At 38.8% G+C, this 12,415-nt stretch overlaps 2 protein-coding genes and 1 long non-coding RNA gene across 4 annotated transcripts in view; 2 read left to right on the top strand and 1 right to left on the bottom strand.

The window, feature by feature from the left end:
- samm50 (SAMM50 sorting and assembly machinery component) overlaps nucleotides 1–3,461 on the top strand; it is a 31,980-nt gene extending 28,519 nt beyond the window's left edge. The window contains exons 13-15 of the mRNA XM_067999783.1: nucleotides 1,106–1,252; nucleotides 1,963–2,104; nucleotides 3,322–3,461. Coding sequence (XP_067855884.1) covers nucleotides 1,106–1,252; nucleotides 1,963–2,104; nucleotides 3,322–3,367 — 335 coding nt within the window. The 3' untranslated portion in view covers nucleotides 3,368–3,461. The remainder of the gene's footprint in view (nucleotides 1–1,105; nucleotides 1,253–1,962; nucleotides 2,105–3,321) is intronic.
- The window catches only part of LOC137334802 (uncharacterized), a 54,154-nt gene that overhangs the window by 7,746 nt on the left and 33,993 nt on the right, over nucleotides 1–12,415 (bottom strand). The window lies entirely within an intron of this gene.
- parvb (parvin, beta) overlaps nucleotides 5,983–12,415 on the top strand; it is a 63,922-nt gene continuing 57,489 nt past the window's right edge. The window contains exon 1 of the mRNA XM_067999784.1: nucleotides 5,983–6,168. Coding sequence (XP_067855885.1) covers nucleotides 6,051–6,168 — 118 coding nt within the window. The 5' untranslated portion in view covers nucleotides 5,983–6,050. The remainder of the gene's footprint in view (nucleotides 6,169–12,415) is intronic.

Below are 12,415 nucleotides of genomic sequence, written 5' to 3'. Positions count from 1 at the left end.
TGCCCTTTCCCCATATTCTTTGACTCCCTTGCTGATCAAAAATTTGTCTAACTCAGCCTTGAATGTATTCAATGACTCAGCCTCCACAGCTTTTTGGGGTAAAGAATTCCAAAGATTCACGACCCTCTGGGAGAAGAAATTCCTCCTCATTTCCATCTTAAACGGGCGACCCCTTATTCTGAGGTGTTGGGGGTATTATACTGGCATGGATAGAGCATTGGTTAACGAATAGAAAACAGAGTCAGGATAAAAGGGGCATTTTGAAAATGACAATCTGTAACTAGTGGGGTGCCTCAGGAATCGGTGCTGGGGCCTCAACTATTTACAATATATATCAATGACTTGGATGAAGGAACAGTGTCTTGTGGCCAAATTTGCTGATGATACAAAGATAGGTGGAAAAGCAAGTTGCGAGGAGGACACAAAGTGCCTGCAAAGGGATATTGACAGGTTAAGCGAATGGGCAAACATTTGGCAGATGGAATATAATGTGGGAAAATGTGAAGTCATCCGCTTTGACCAGATAGAGTCTTTTAAGATAATGAAAGGGTAGACATAGAGAAAATGTTTCCACTTGTGGGGGAGTTCAAAACTAGAAGTCATAAATATAAGATAGTCAATAATAGATCCAATAGGGAAGTCAGGAGAAACTTCAGTACCCAGAGAGCTGTTAGAATGTGGAACTCGCTACCACAAGGAGTAGTTGAGGCGACTAGCATAGATGCATTTAGGGGGAAGATAGATAAGGACATGAGGGAGAAAGGAATAGAAGGGTATGCTGATCAGGTTTGATGAAGTAGTGTGGGAGGAGGCTTGTGAGGAGCGTAAACACTGACATAGACTAGTTAGGCCAAATGGCCTATGTCTGTGCTGTAGACTCGATGTAAATAGTCTCAAGGCTGGTATTACCCGCGGATCTTCTCGATCACAAGTGATACTTCTAGATTTGTGTTTGTACTTTTTATATTTAGAAAAAAAATCCAGGTTTATATGAATATCCGTGACAATTGTAAAAATTCAGAAGCTGAATAAGTTTTGAGTTTAATTGTGTAGAATGTATATCATATAATGAGGCTTGGTTCTTTCTCTTTCTCCAATGTGCAAGGGGACTACCTTGGTGGTGAAGCATACTGGGCTGGAGGTTTGCACTTGTACACACCTCTGCCTTTCCGTCCAGGCCAAGGAGGATTTGGAGACCTTTTCAGAACACACTTCTTTTTGAATGCTGGCAACCTTTGTAACCTCAACTATGGTATGGCCGATACACTTGTCCTATGGGTGACTGCTCCTTTTTAAGTTTTTTTTTAGTAGGGATTCATACAACATGGATTAGCTGAAATGCCAAGCAACTGATTCACCCTGTTCCTTATATATACTTGGACTATAACCTGGTGTTGTAAGATTCTTTACATTTGTCAACCCCAGTCCATCACCGGCATCTCCACATCATGGCTTATATATACGTGACATAAAGCAATAGACTTTATTCTTATAAATGTTTAGTCGTTTCTGTTTGCTGGCAGAAGAAAGCTCCCTGGCATCGCAAAAATAAGTAATACTTACAAAATTCATTATACTGGAATGTAGTCCCCTGTCCTTCCGGGTAAAGATTACACATCAGTCATATTCTGATTTGTATTTAAAACATCGACGAGCAGGAATTAGGTTTGAATACAGTAGTTTGCTTTGAGGCACATTGCTCATCATTTAGATTTCTCGCTTTCCTCCCCTCCGCCCCCCCCCCCCCCCCCCCCCAAAATAAACATTTTAACTTATGGCAGTGGCTTCCAAGGGCATGATATTTCCTCTAGGATGAAGCTATGTATGAATTACATTTAACAGTACCAAGTTATTGAAAAATCACATTTTTATGTTGTAAAGTGATAGCAATGTTTTGAAAAAATTTAACTGAAAATGCTGTTTGTTTCATGTCTACACAAACATTTTTGATCAATTTTGCAGGCGATGGTCCCAATGCACACCTGCAGAAGCTGGCAGAATGTATTCGATGGTCCTATGGGGCCGGGATTGTACTGAGACTGGGAAACATCGCTAGGCTGGAACTCAACTATTGTATTCCCATGGGTGTGCAAAGTGGTGATAGGTAAGTACAGTTCCTCACATTTTTGGTCTTGTTGATTAAAACTTTTTAAAATCTAGCTTGGAATTAATAATGGATTATTTAAATGTACTGTGTGTACTTGGATTAAGCTGTAAGCAAAGTTTATTAGCTGATTTCTATACTTGAAAGAAAAATAGACAACATTTATTACCATTTAAATTTATTGATATCTGCACATTTAAGATATGTGTACATTGAACTAAATCCTTTGGTATAAATGTACTTACTAGGTATATGGCTAAGAAAGTCTCCAGGATAATCGTAACTCTCCTCTTACCTCCCTTTTAGGTGTTGTCTGTATAGGATTCAATATATAAAAGTAACCGTACCTGTCCAAATGTCAATGTATTGGTGTTAAACATTTTGGTACCTTCAGTTCTCTGTTGAGAAACAAAAATAGTGGAAAAGATTTTCTCTGTGGCTAAATGTAACAAAATTAAAAAACTCCATTATAAAGAATGGGAATGGGTGAATGATTTTGCTACAACATTAAAGAGGAACTCTTGCATTGCCTTCTGCCCCTAGTTTGCTGCTAATACATAAATAGACTATGACTTCACAGCTTTTTTTATGGGGGGGGGGGGTGAGGAGGAGGTTGAAGGGGGAAGTGGGGGTGGGGGAAGAGGAATGGGCAGGGTTCTGACTTATCTCCAGCATGATGTCTGAATTTGTTTTACTACTGTACAGTAAATCAATGGGGACTAAAAAAAAGTTTCCCAAGTATTTTGAAAATTGCTTTTAATTTTTATTTATGTTCTGGTGCATTTACACCATAAAACTTGATGAGAAACATCCTTAAGCACCTTCTTGGATGGCATTGTTACATTACTTTGCAGCCCAACCTCATGATATAAAATAGTAAAGTTGGTGTTACTAATTTCTTCTCAGAAGGAATTTCACTGAACTCGCAGTAATGTCATTGTTGTTGGAAAGGGAGCTCATATCTTGGACAAGCTGCTGTATTGATTCCTACCTGTTCTGTAGTAATATAGTGCTAGATATAAAAACAAAATGATAAAACATGAGTGGATATCTGAAATTAAAAATAGAAAATACGAGAAATACACAACAGGATTTATCGATATCTGAAAGAGAAAGAAAATTAATGTCGAGTATGACCTTTCATTTTCTATTTAATGTTGAATATAACTGGGCCAAAATTTCAGTTGTAACAATCCATTTTTTTTTACCCTGTGCAGGATATGTGATGGTGTCCAGTTTGGAGCGGGAATAAGGTTCCTGTAGTGTCATTTTGAGGAGGTGCAGCATACACGTGTTTCACTATTGGAAACCAAACCAGTACTTTATCAAAATTATAATAAAGTTGTTTGTAATTTGACACTGGATCTGTTTTTTTTTTACAAAAAAACTTCACAGGCAAGAACAATAAGAACTTGAAATAAATATAATTTCTGCCTTATGCACTTTTGTTTGATGGCAATTCACATTTTATTAATGAACATTGTGCTCATTTTAGTTCTCAAGTCATGTTTTTTTTAAAAAAAAATTAAAGCCATGATATGAGAAGTAGAAACATGTCTATAAAATGGTTTCCGAAACACTGATCTGATACTCCTTTCAAAGTCATGGTTCTTTAAATCTTACCATTTGTGACCAAGATTGAGTTATATTGCACTTTCAATAAAAGGACATTTTATTTGATTGTGGCACCAAAAAAACAGAAATGTTAGGTGTGATTGAACAGTATTTAATTGAATATCACATACTGAGGATTCAGATAATGGATGCTTTGGTTTTTTTCTTAAATGTTGGTTTGGGGTCTCACTGAAGGCCAGTATCTAATTTGCAGGTTAGGGTAAAGTTGCAGAGTTAAATGATCAGTTTGCAGCATCTAAGTGAGCAGTCAATGAGAATTTCTACACCTATAGTTACGAGTGCCTTGAACTTATTTCAAAATTTGGATTCTGGTAAGCATAAAGAAGGGTCTGTTTGAATTAAGAATGTTTTTGTGTGGCCCAGAATTGGATATTTTTGCCTCAAATATTCAAGGTTCTCTGAGAATTCAAAGAATCGCAGGCAGTTGTTCTCAAATGCATAAAATGGAGGATATGTTAATGTGACTTAGTCTTGGACGAGCATAAGATCTGCGTTACTGATATGGAAAAGAAAAATGTGTTTTGTGGTGGAGAGGTGAAGAACCAACAGCAGCTTTTTTTTTACAAGTGAGATGTGATCCTTGAACAAGCATTTTTGAGTAAATGTACAATTAAATCAGGTGAAATATTGCATGCAGCTCCTGAGCACTGTTATTTAACAAAATTATGGTTCTGATTACCTTCCTAATGTAACATCAGATTGCCTATGCAAGTAAATACATAGTAATAAATATACATGCCAGTGTGTCAGAACACTGCTTTCACTGCGGGAGCCTGGTCTTAAATTCAGCCCAGATTGTCGTGATGATAGGTTCTTTCTGCTGGTTGAGTTTCACATTAGTACACAGAGCATATCTGTCTATTTTGGAACTAAATAGGCAATTTCACTGAGAAGCTTTGTAGGTGGCTGGTGTGGGGAAATGGAAATTCCACATAGTTGCAAGCTCTTCTAATGTTAATGGTTAAGGTATTTTGAGGGGGTACTCAAATGGAAGCTTAACATGACATGAGTGTTAAAGGTGAGAAAACTTCTATTCTAGAATACAGATCACTTGCCTTAGCACCTAAAAACATTAAATATATCAATAATCCACTGATAAATTGAAAGATTTGCATTTATGCGATTGTCTTCTACCAAAATGTGTGTGGCTGCTTTAAAATTGCAATAACTGCATACTTTGATTAAATATATATTTTAATTAGTGTTTGGTAGAAATAGGAAATATGTCATGGCATCCAGATTTAGGTGCAGACTATGACACATGACAAGCACTTGGAGCTATAAGTTGTATCCATGAATCCATCTTTTAGGTGGAAGAATGTCCCTTATTTAATTTTCTGTTGGAGACGAATGATTACAAACAATATGTAGAAGAAAAGAAAATAGTGAAATTTATGTTAGTGGTATTTGTCCATCTGTCCATTGTCAGGTCCTATCTCAAGTTTAACATGAGATTTTTGAGCCACTTACTAGAGAAGAGTAGCTTGTGATTTTTATCTTCAGAGTACCTTTTTTAGGAGGGTTGCAACTAAGAGACCCACCTAATTTTATGGTGTGGGGGGGGGGGGGCACCCGCACCTGTCAGATGCATGTTCCTCCATTACACGTGAACTCTGGTTGGACATATTTGTGGAGGTTTCTTCACATGACTTGCTGCCTCCTACCTTCTCAAGTTAAATAGTCTTTTTTCCCCACATCCAATATTTTTATTACTCAAACAAAAGTGTTGAAAGAAAATGTGGGGGGGGGGGGGGGGGAATACACTGTTTTAATGCCCCTATGATGATTTTTCTCTTGGGTTGCTTGCAGCAATGTCAAGGAGATTAATCTTTAATTCCTGGAGACTTCAGGACAATCCTAGAGGGTTGGCAACCCAGCTCTGAATGGAGTTCCACTCAGTAATAGAGGCAAAAACCATTCGAGAAGCAATTAGAAGCAGCAATGGGGGAGCCTAGGCTGGTTCTGGGTAGATGAATTAAGATGGGACGAATGGCCTTCCTCATGCGTAAGTATCTTGTGCGATCTGGTGAACGACTATAAACTACCAGTAAAGAGAAACTCTTTTTGGTATTGGGAAGGGAAGGATAAGGGGTTGAGAGGACAACGGTGGAATTAAAATCTAGGATCAGCGGCGTTGATTCCCAGGCGCCTGCCGCCGCCGCCGCGGGGGGCGCTGCAGTGGGAATGTCGCCAAGCTGGGTCTTGAGGGCTGGCGGCGGTTACCCACATCCTGTTCCTGCGGCTCCTGGAGACCGTATCGAGGGAGCGAGGGAGGAGTTGTGACCTGCGGTAGTAAGTCAGAAGCAGCACCATGGCTACAACACCGGTCAGGTCCCAGACCATCCAGCAAACCAGCAGGATGAAGAAGGACGAATCGTTTCTGGGAAAGCTGGGAGGAACATTGGTGAGAAAGAAAAAGGCCAAAGAAGGTGAGGCGCCTGATGGCAGGAGCCACCGCCAGGGCATGGAGAGGAGGGACGGGGGGCAGAGCTGTCTAATAAAAGTAATAAAATCACAGGGTCAGGCACACAGAAGACTGAGCGAGGAAGACGGGTTAGCTTTTCTCTGTTAAATGTCTTGATTTAAAAAAAAGTTAAAATATCTTCAGTTCTGTAAATGTCCTGCATTACTGGATTAGGAAGGAGGATTTTGAGCGTAGAAATTGTGCATCTCTGTTGTTTTAGCTTTAAATTGCTTTCTAAAGCCAGATTTATCCCCTTTCCTCGTTTTGATACATTAAATACCGATAATTTTGTTTTTAATTGGTTGCATTTAAAGAGCTACCCTATTTCTAGTTTTGTTTCCACACAGATTTTTTAAAAATGTTGCTTCTTAATCCTGAAAGTAATGCTATTTTAATATTGCATATGTACCAGTAGGAGGAAAGAGACTACATTTGTACTCACATTTTCTCTTTGTATTTTAAAATTCATCAAAAAGAAAATGATTTGTCTAGAATGTTAATCTCTTCGTGTAGAAAGCTCTATGACAGAACTGAGACCTGACCTGCTTTAAGTGGTAAAATTTGAACATTGTATTTTTATAAGAAGTTTTAACTGGGTCATGTTGTTAAATTTACACGGACAACTGCTGTTCTTGTTAGGGATTCCTTTGTAAGCTTGCAGGTCAAGTGAATACATGATTCTGGGAACATCACATAACACAAATTCTGACCTGGCTGTGAAAACTTTGAAGGGCCAGTAATTTTGCACAATAGTTAATCAAATTATGGATCCTTTGAAGGAAATGGGTTGGTCATTTTATAGATTTCAGACGCATACCTTCAGTTTGTGAAATGTTAATGTGTTAGATTACCACTTCGACAATAGACAGGACCAAGTTATTTTAATGCCTATCAAGAATTAGATGATTTAGCATCCGTCCAGGTTGTCAAAAGCTGGTGTTTCACGTTCTGACTGCTGGAAGATATGATTAATTCAAAACATGTTTCCCTGCTTTTGAGATGGGATCTGGGACTTTTTACAAAGAAAGTTGCTTAATAAGGAAGGACTCTTTTTCTGAGATATGTGTAAGCTGCCAGAACCAGGCGTGACTGTGGCAGTTTTAGTGCCTTGATTTCAGCTGGAAACTGCAAGTCTTAAGTCACTGCGACAAGAAAGGGACTGCATCATGTCCAGAGCCTATTTTTGCATCATCTACAACTCTGTTAAAGGTCTCTTTTAAGTATTCTGAAATATTTGTTAAACTCAAACCAGTTTAATATACCAGGGAAAATTATTTTCTTATTTAACTTCTGTGCATATTTCTTGGAATAAACTTGAATTTGTAGTTTTACAGTTGAGCTGTGCACTCTCAGTGTGGTGCTTTTCAAGTTATTGGAGAGATCAGAGGTAAATGGTGGGTGGTCCACACTACATCCATTTTAGTACACTTTGGTGGTAAAAGGGTAGATTGTTAGCCCTGAGGCATAACAAATATCCCATTCTATGCACGCATAAGGCTGATTTGCAGTTCACCAGAGGTGTGGATCTGTTTATGAAAGCCGTCTTTTTACATGAGTAAAGAATGTTGGGACAAACTGAATTATAATATCTGATACAATGCCATGGCCTCTAGTACATCATTGTACATTCACAATATTTACATTAATAGAGGAACCCTATCAAACCCTCTCATTGTTACATGCTCTGATGTGCCATGATCTTGGTTGTACTATATGTTGCTTATGCTTTCCCGAATGAAGAAATTATACCATATATAGTAGAGAAAATATGCACCCATAAGTTGCAATAGTCAAGGGGGCCAGATGAAGTCATAAGTTGCCAAAGTAAAGGCTGAGTAATTTAAGAATATCGCATGTACTTTGAGACTGGATTAATGCCTCCTAATTCATATTGAAACATCTGAAGTGTTTATAACTTCATAAACTATGTGACTGAATTTCTTTGGTGGCTCCACTTTTTGGGAAGGGGTTATAACAGGTTGGTGGTTTTTGATATTAAATTATTTTGGTTATATACAAATATAACATTAGTTTCAGCCAAATGTATTGTTAAAGGTTTCCCTTTGGCTCTTGTTGGGGGTAGCCACTATATGTAACTGACCAGAAATCATTCACGTATTCATTGAGAGTTGGTTAGCTTCCTTGCTAGGTGCCACTGCCTGTATTTAGAAATGAATTAAGTCAAAGATTGTTTGTGGCTGAAGTCTTTTTGAAATGGGATGTATGCAAGCCTGAAGGCTGAGAGAAGAGATGAATTAATTATCTCTGACAAGACCTATCAAGCAATTAAGCTTGGGAGAAAGATCAACATTCACACCTGTGAAAGACTTCTTTTTGGCATTAAAAAAAAATCACTGCCCCAGTTACTCAGCTTTTCTTTTCATTTCATTTCACTTATGAAGTTGACCTAATGTCATTCACTCATAAAGTTGTGTTAGGAAGTTTTTGAAAGATTGTTTTGCCCAAAAGTGTCTCAGATTAGCAGACTTTGTGAGAAGTCCATGCTAAAGAGGATATGTTAACCCTTCGTGGACTGATTCTGCCTTTATTGTTTTAAAAATTGTATTTCAAGTTTCTTATGTTTCTTTCTAAGTATTTTACTTGTAAATAATTTGTACAGTTAGTGTTTGCCCCAACATAATTGTATGACAATGTGGTATTTACTACCTTTTGAAGAAGATAGAGAAAGTGGGGTCCTCCTGTGCATTGTATCGTAATTAGGGGTAATTGTGAGTCCCATACCACGTTATTCCACTAGCTGTATGTATAAAGGCACAGATTTCAGTTCACAAGATTTGGTTTGCTTACAGAATTTACCTCTTTAGCTTGGGCCTAAGATAAAAGCTTTGTAGGGAAAAATCCAGAATTGTAACAGGAAGCAAAGGTGGATGAGTAATGATCCTTGATACTGCAAAGCAAATAAGTCCATTTAGGATAGGGGGTGAGGATGGATGGAGGAAGATTGGAAGAGGTGGTTCATGGTAGAGAAAAGGATTCTGTGGTTGTTCCTGATCTCCATGATGATCTGGAGTAATTGGTGGATTTGACTACAGAGATGGAGTGGCAGTATTGCTTGGTGGTTTAACCAGATTTGGCAGTGAATAGCCAGACTGATCCTATGCCACGTATGTTCCAGTCAGCGGATCACAGATTTGAGTCCATGAAGGGAGTGTTGGGGATGGGAGAATGACTAGGATCTGTCAGGATGACGGCATTGAAAGTGGAGGCAAGGCAGTTGTGGAACAAATCAAAGGAACTGTCAATGTTAGCACGGATGGCATACCGTAAGAGGAGGAGTCAGGAGATAGAGAGGGCACTAGTAAGAATACTGAGGTTTTTTTTCCGAAGTGTAGAGAGAGTGGAGGGGCTAGGGGCAGAGGGGAATTGTTTGGGGAAAATGATCAGAAATGACTTGGTAATTGAAATCTTTGAGTTGTCATAGGTGAAGAAGGTGGCAGTGCATATAGGTTACAGAACTATTGTGATGAGAGAGGTTGACTGAGGAGGGGGGACTGAAATCTGAAGAAATGGAGTGGGATGAATCAGGTGGAGATTAAATTGCCACGGATGAGGAGTCGCTCAGTGCAAAGACAAGTGGGGAGAGAGGGAGGATATTTCCGTAGGGGACGCAAAAATGGGTGGGCGATAGTAGGAAAACAGTGAGGATTTTGAAGAGTTGGGAAGGTTGTTAGATAATGAAGTGTCTAAAAGTGGGATAAGTGCTGTTGAACTGGGCAATTATGTGGCTGTTATTACATAATGATCCCAATTTGACTAGCACATAGAGTGACTAGGAGGAGCTTTAAATACTTAAGGACAAAGGCTCGCAGTGCTTCTTATCCTTAATTACTCCTTATGAAACTACACTTTTTACAACTTAATTATTTTTAAATGAAAAATCTATTCAGAATTTTAGTTGGTGATGGACTGGGGTTGACAATTGTAAACAATTTTACAACACCAAGTTATAGTCCAGCAATTTTATTTTAAATTCACAAGCTTTCGGAGGCTACCTCCTTCCTCAGGTGAACGATGTGCACATCGTTCACCTGAGGAAGGAGGTAGCCTCCGAAAGCTTGTAAATTTAAAATAAAATTGCTGGACTATAACTTGGTGTTGTAAAATTGTTTACAATTGTCAACCCCAGTCCATCACTGGCATCTCCACATCATCCCTAATTGGAGTCATTGTTTTTGAGTATAAAAGATTAAGAGCAGAAGTACTGAAAAATATTTGACTATCATTAAAAGCAGAAATACCGATGGTTCACCAGCCCTGCCTATGACCTTCCAAGAGGTGCTAGGACGTTAAAGGTAAAGTGGGAAATGCATTGATAATTGAAAAATATTTTGTCCCTATTTTCAATGCAAGACTGTACAGAATACAAACTCCCAGATTACATTCAGTAAGGTACATTTCATTAACAATGTTCTCTCTTTAAACCCAGAAAAAAAGTATCCTGATTATAATACTTCAGCTAGGCAAACAGTTGACATGATCTTGGTTTCAAATGACTGCATTTGGGTGCACATAAGCACCTGAAATACCCATGTAATACTGGTGACCGCACTTTGTCGTGATTCATTGCATGTGAAGCACTTTGAGACTTTCTGAGAGAAGTAATAAGGCGCAATGTAAAATACAAGTCTTTTTTTTCAAAATATACTTCGCTTTTTTTTTCTAAGGGATAAATTGAGGTTCTAAGGAAATAATTATGACCCCTGACTCTGAGGCATTAACCCCTCTCTTCCGCTAAGCCCCCCAACCCCCCACCCAATAAATTCCACACACAACCACACCTCTGATTTCCTTTGCATCAGCTGAAATAGTATACAATACACTTGCTTATGCTGCGGTCATTATGTTAAGGAATTTCATTACTTTATTTGGTGTGGATGACAGCAGGTTTGCTGAATTAAAAATATCAATTTAAAAGAGAGAAATTACAAGTAAAGTGGTGCTCCCGCTACTCTGACAGACTAAATATTTTCAGTATAGGTGACCAAATAAACCACAGCTGTATTTTCCCAGCTGGTGTTTCTCAGTAAGTTTAAAAAGAGAAATTTTGTAGAAAAAGTACAAAATGAGTTTGTTGCATGAATGAAAAAGGAAGTGATTCTGTAAGATAAGACTGAGTAGATACAAGCCTTTCTAGCTAGGTTAATGTTGTACATGCGCACTTGGTTGGAGATCACAGTTGGTTGAGCAACCCATCAGTACTGCCCTCCAGCAAGTTGTAGCTGTGCACACCACCCTTATTAGTAGTGTCTGTTATAATTGCAAGTTAGTATTTGAAGTGTGTCTGAATGTAGCTTTATGCTAAATAAACTGAAAAGTGCTCACAGATAAATGTTTAGATGAAAACACAAAATTGGAATTTCCAAAATGGTGAATAACCTAGTTGTACTGAATTAATTAATAATCGTAGGCTTTATTCACAAGTTGAAGTTTTCAAATGCCTGTGAAGTAAATTGATTGCTCCCATTTTCTATATTGAGTTCCTTATTTTTAACCTCCCTTTCCTGTCTAAAGTCTACTCAGCTCCACACTCAGTTTCCCCCGCATCCTCATTGCTCTTTTCAACTCTGAATTAAGTTTGAAATCCACTATCCGATCTATCACCAAGATGGCTTACTTCCACCGCAGCACCCACCCCTGCCCTTACCTTACCTCGAGCACAGCCAAAATCCTTGGGGGTGATTTTAAACCCCAAGAAGAGGTGGGTTGGGGGCGGGTGGGAGTTGAAGACAGTTGTTTTTTGGGTCAGGACCGCAACCCGGCTTTATTTCCGGGTTTAACGTCGCCACGGAAAAGTACAGGCTTCCCACTGGGAATGCCAAATCCAAAGATTTTGCGGTTGTGACCCGAAAAACAACTGATTTCAACTCCCACCTGCCCCCATCCCACCCATTCTTGGGATTTAAAATCACCCCCCTTATCTTTGGTTACCACTAAACTTGACTTCTCCAATGTTTGCTTTGCCATGCACTAACTCGTCTGAATTTCTGCTGCAAGCTCACCATCACTTTCCTCACCAACCTCTGTTGGCTTCCTTGCATTAATGCAAGGGGCAGTTGAAAAGACTATCTGTAATCACCAGGCATTGTTCTGTGATTTATAAGTGCGATAGGTTCGAGGATTTCATTTCCACATTCACCTGAGGAAGGAGGAAGCCTCCGAAAGCTTGTGGATTTTAAAATAAAATTGTTGGA

The sequence above is a fragment of the Heptranchias perlo genome, chromosome 18 (assembly GCF_035084215.1).
Source record: "Heptranchias perlo isolate sHepPer1 chromosome 18, sHepPer1.hap1, whole genome shotgun sequence".
Taxonomy (NCBI): Eukaryota; Metazoa; Chordata; class Chondrichthyes; order Hexanchiformes; family Hexanchidae; genus Heptranchias; species Heptranchias perlo.
The sequence above is the reverse complement of the archived record's forward strand: the minus strand, read 5'-3'. Positions and strand labels throughout refer to the sequence as shown.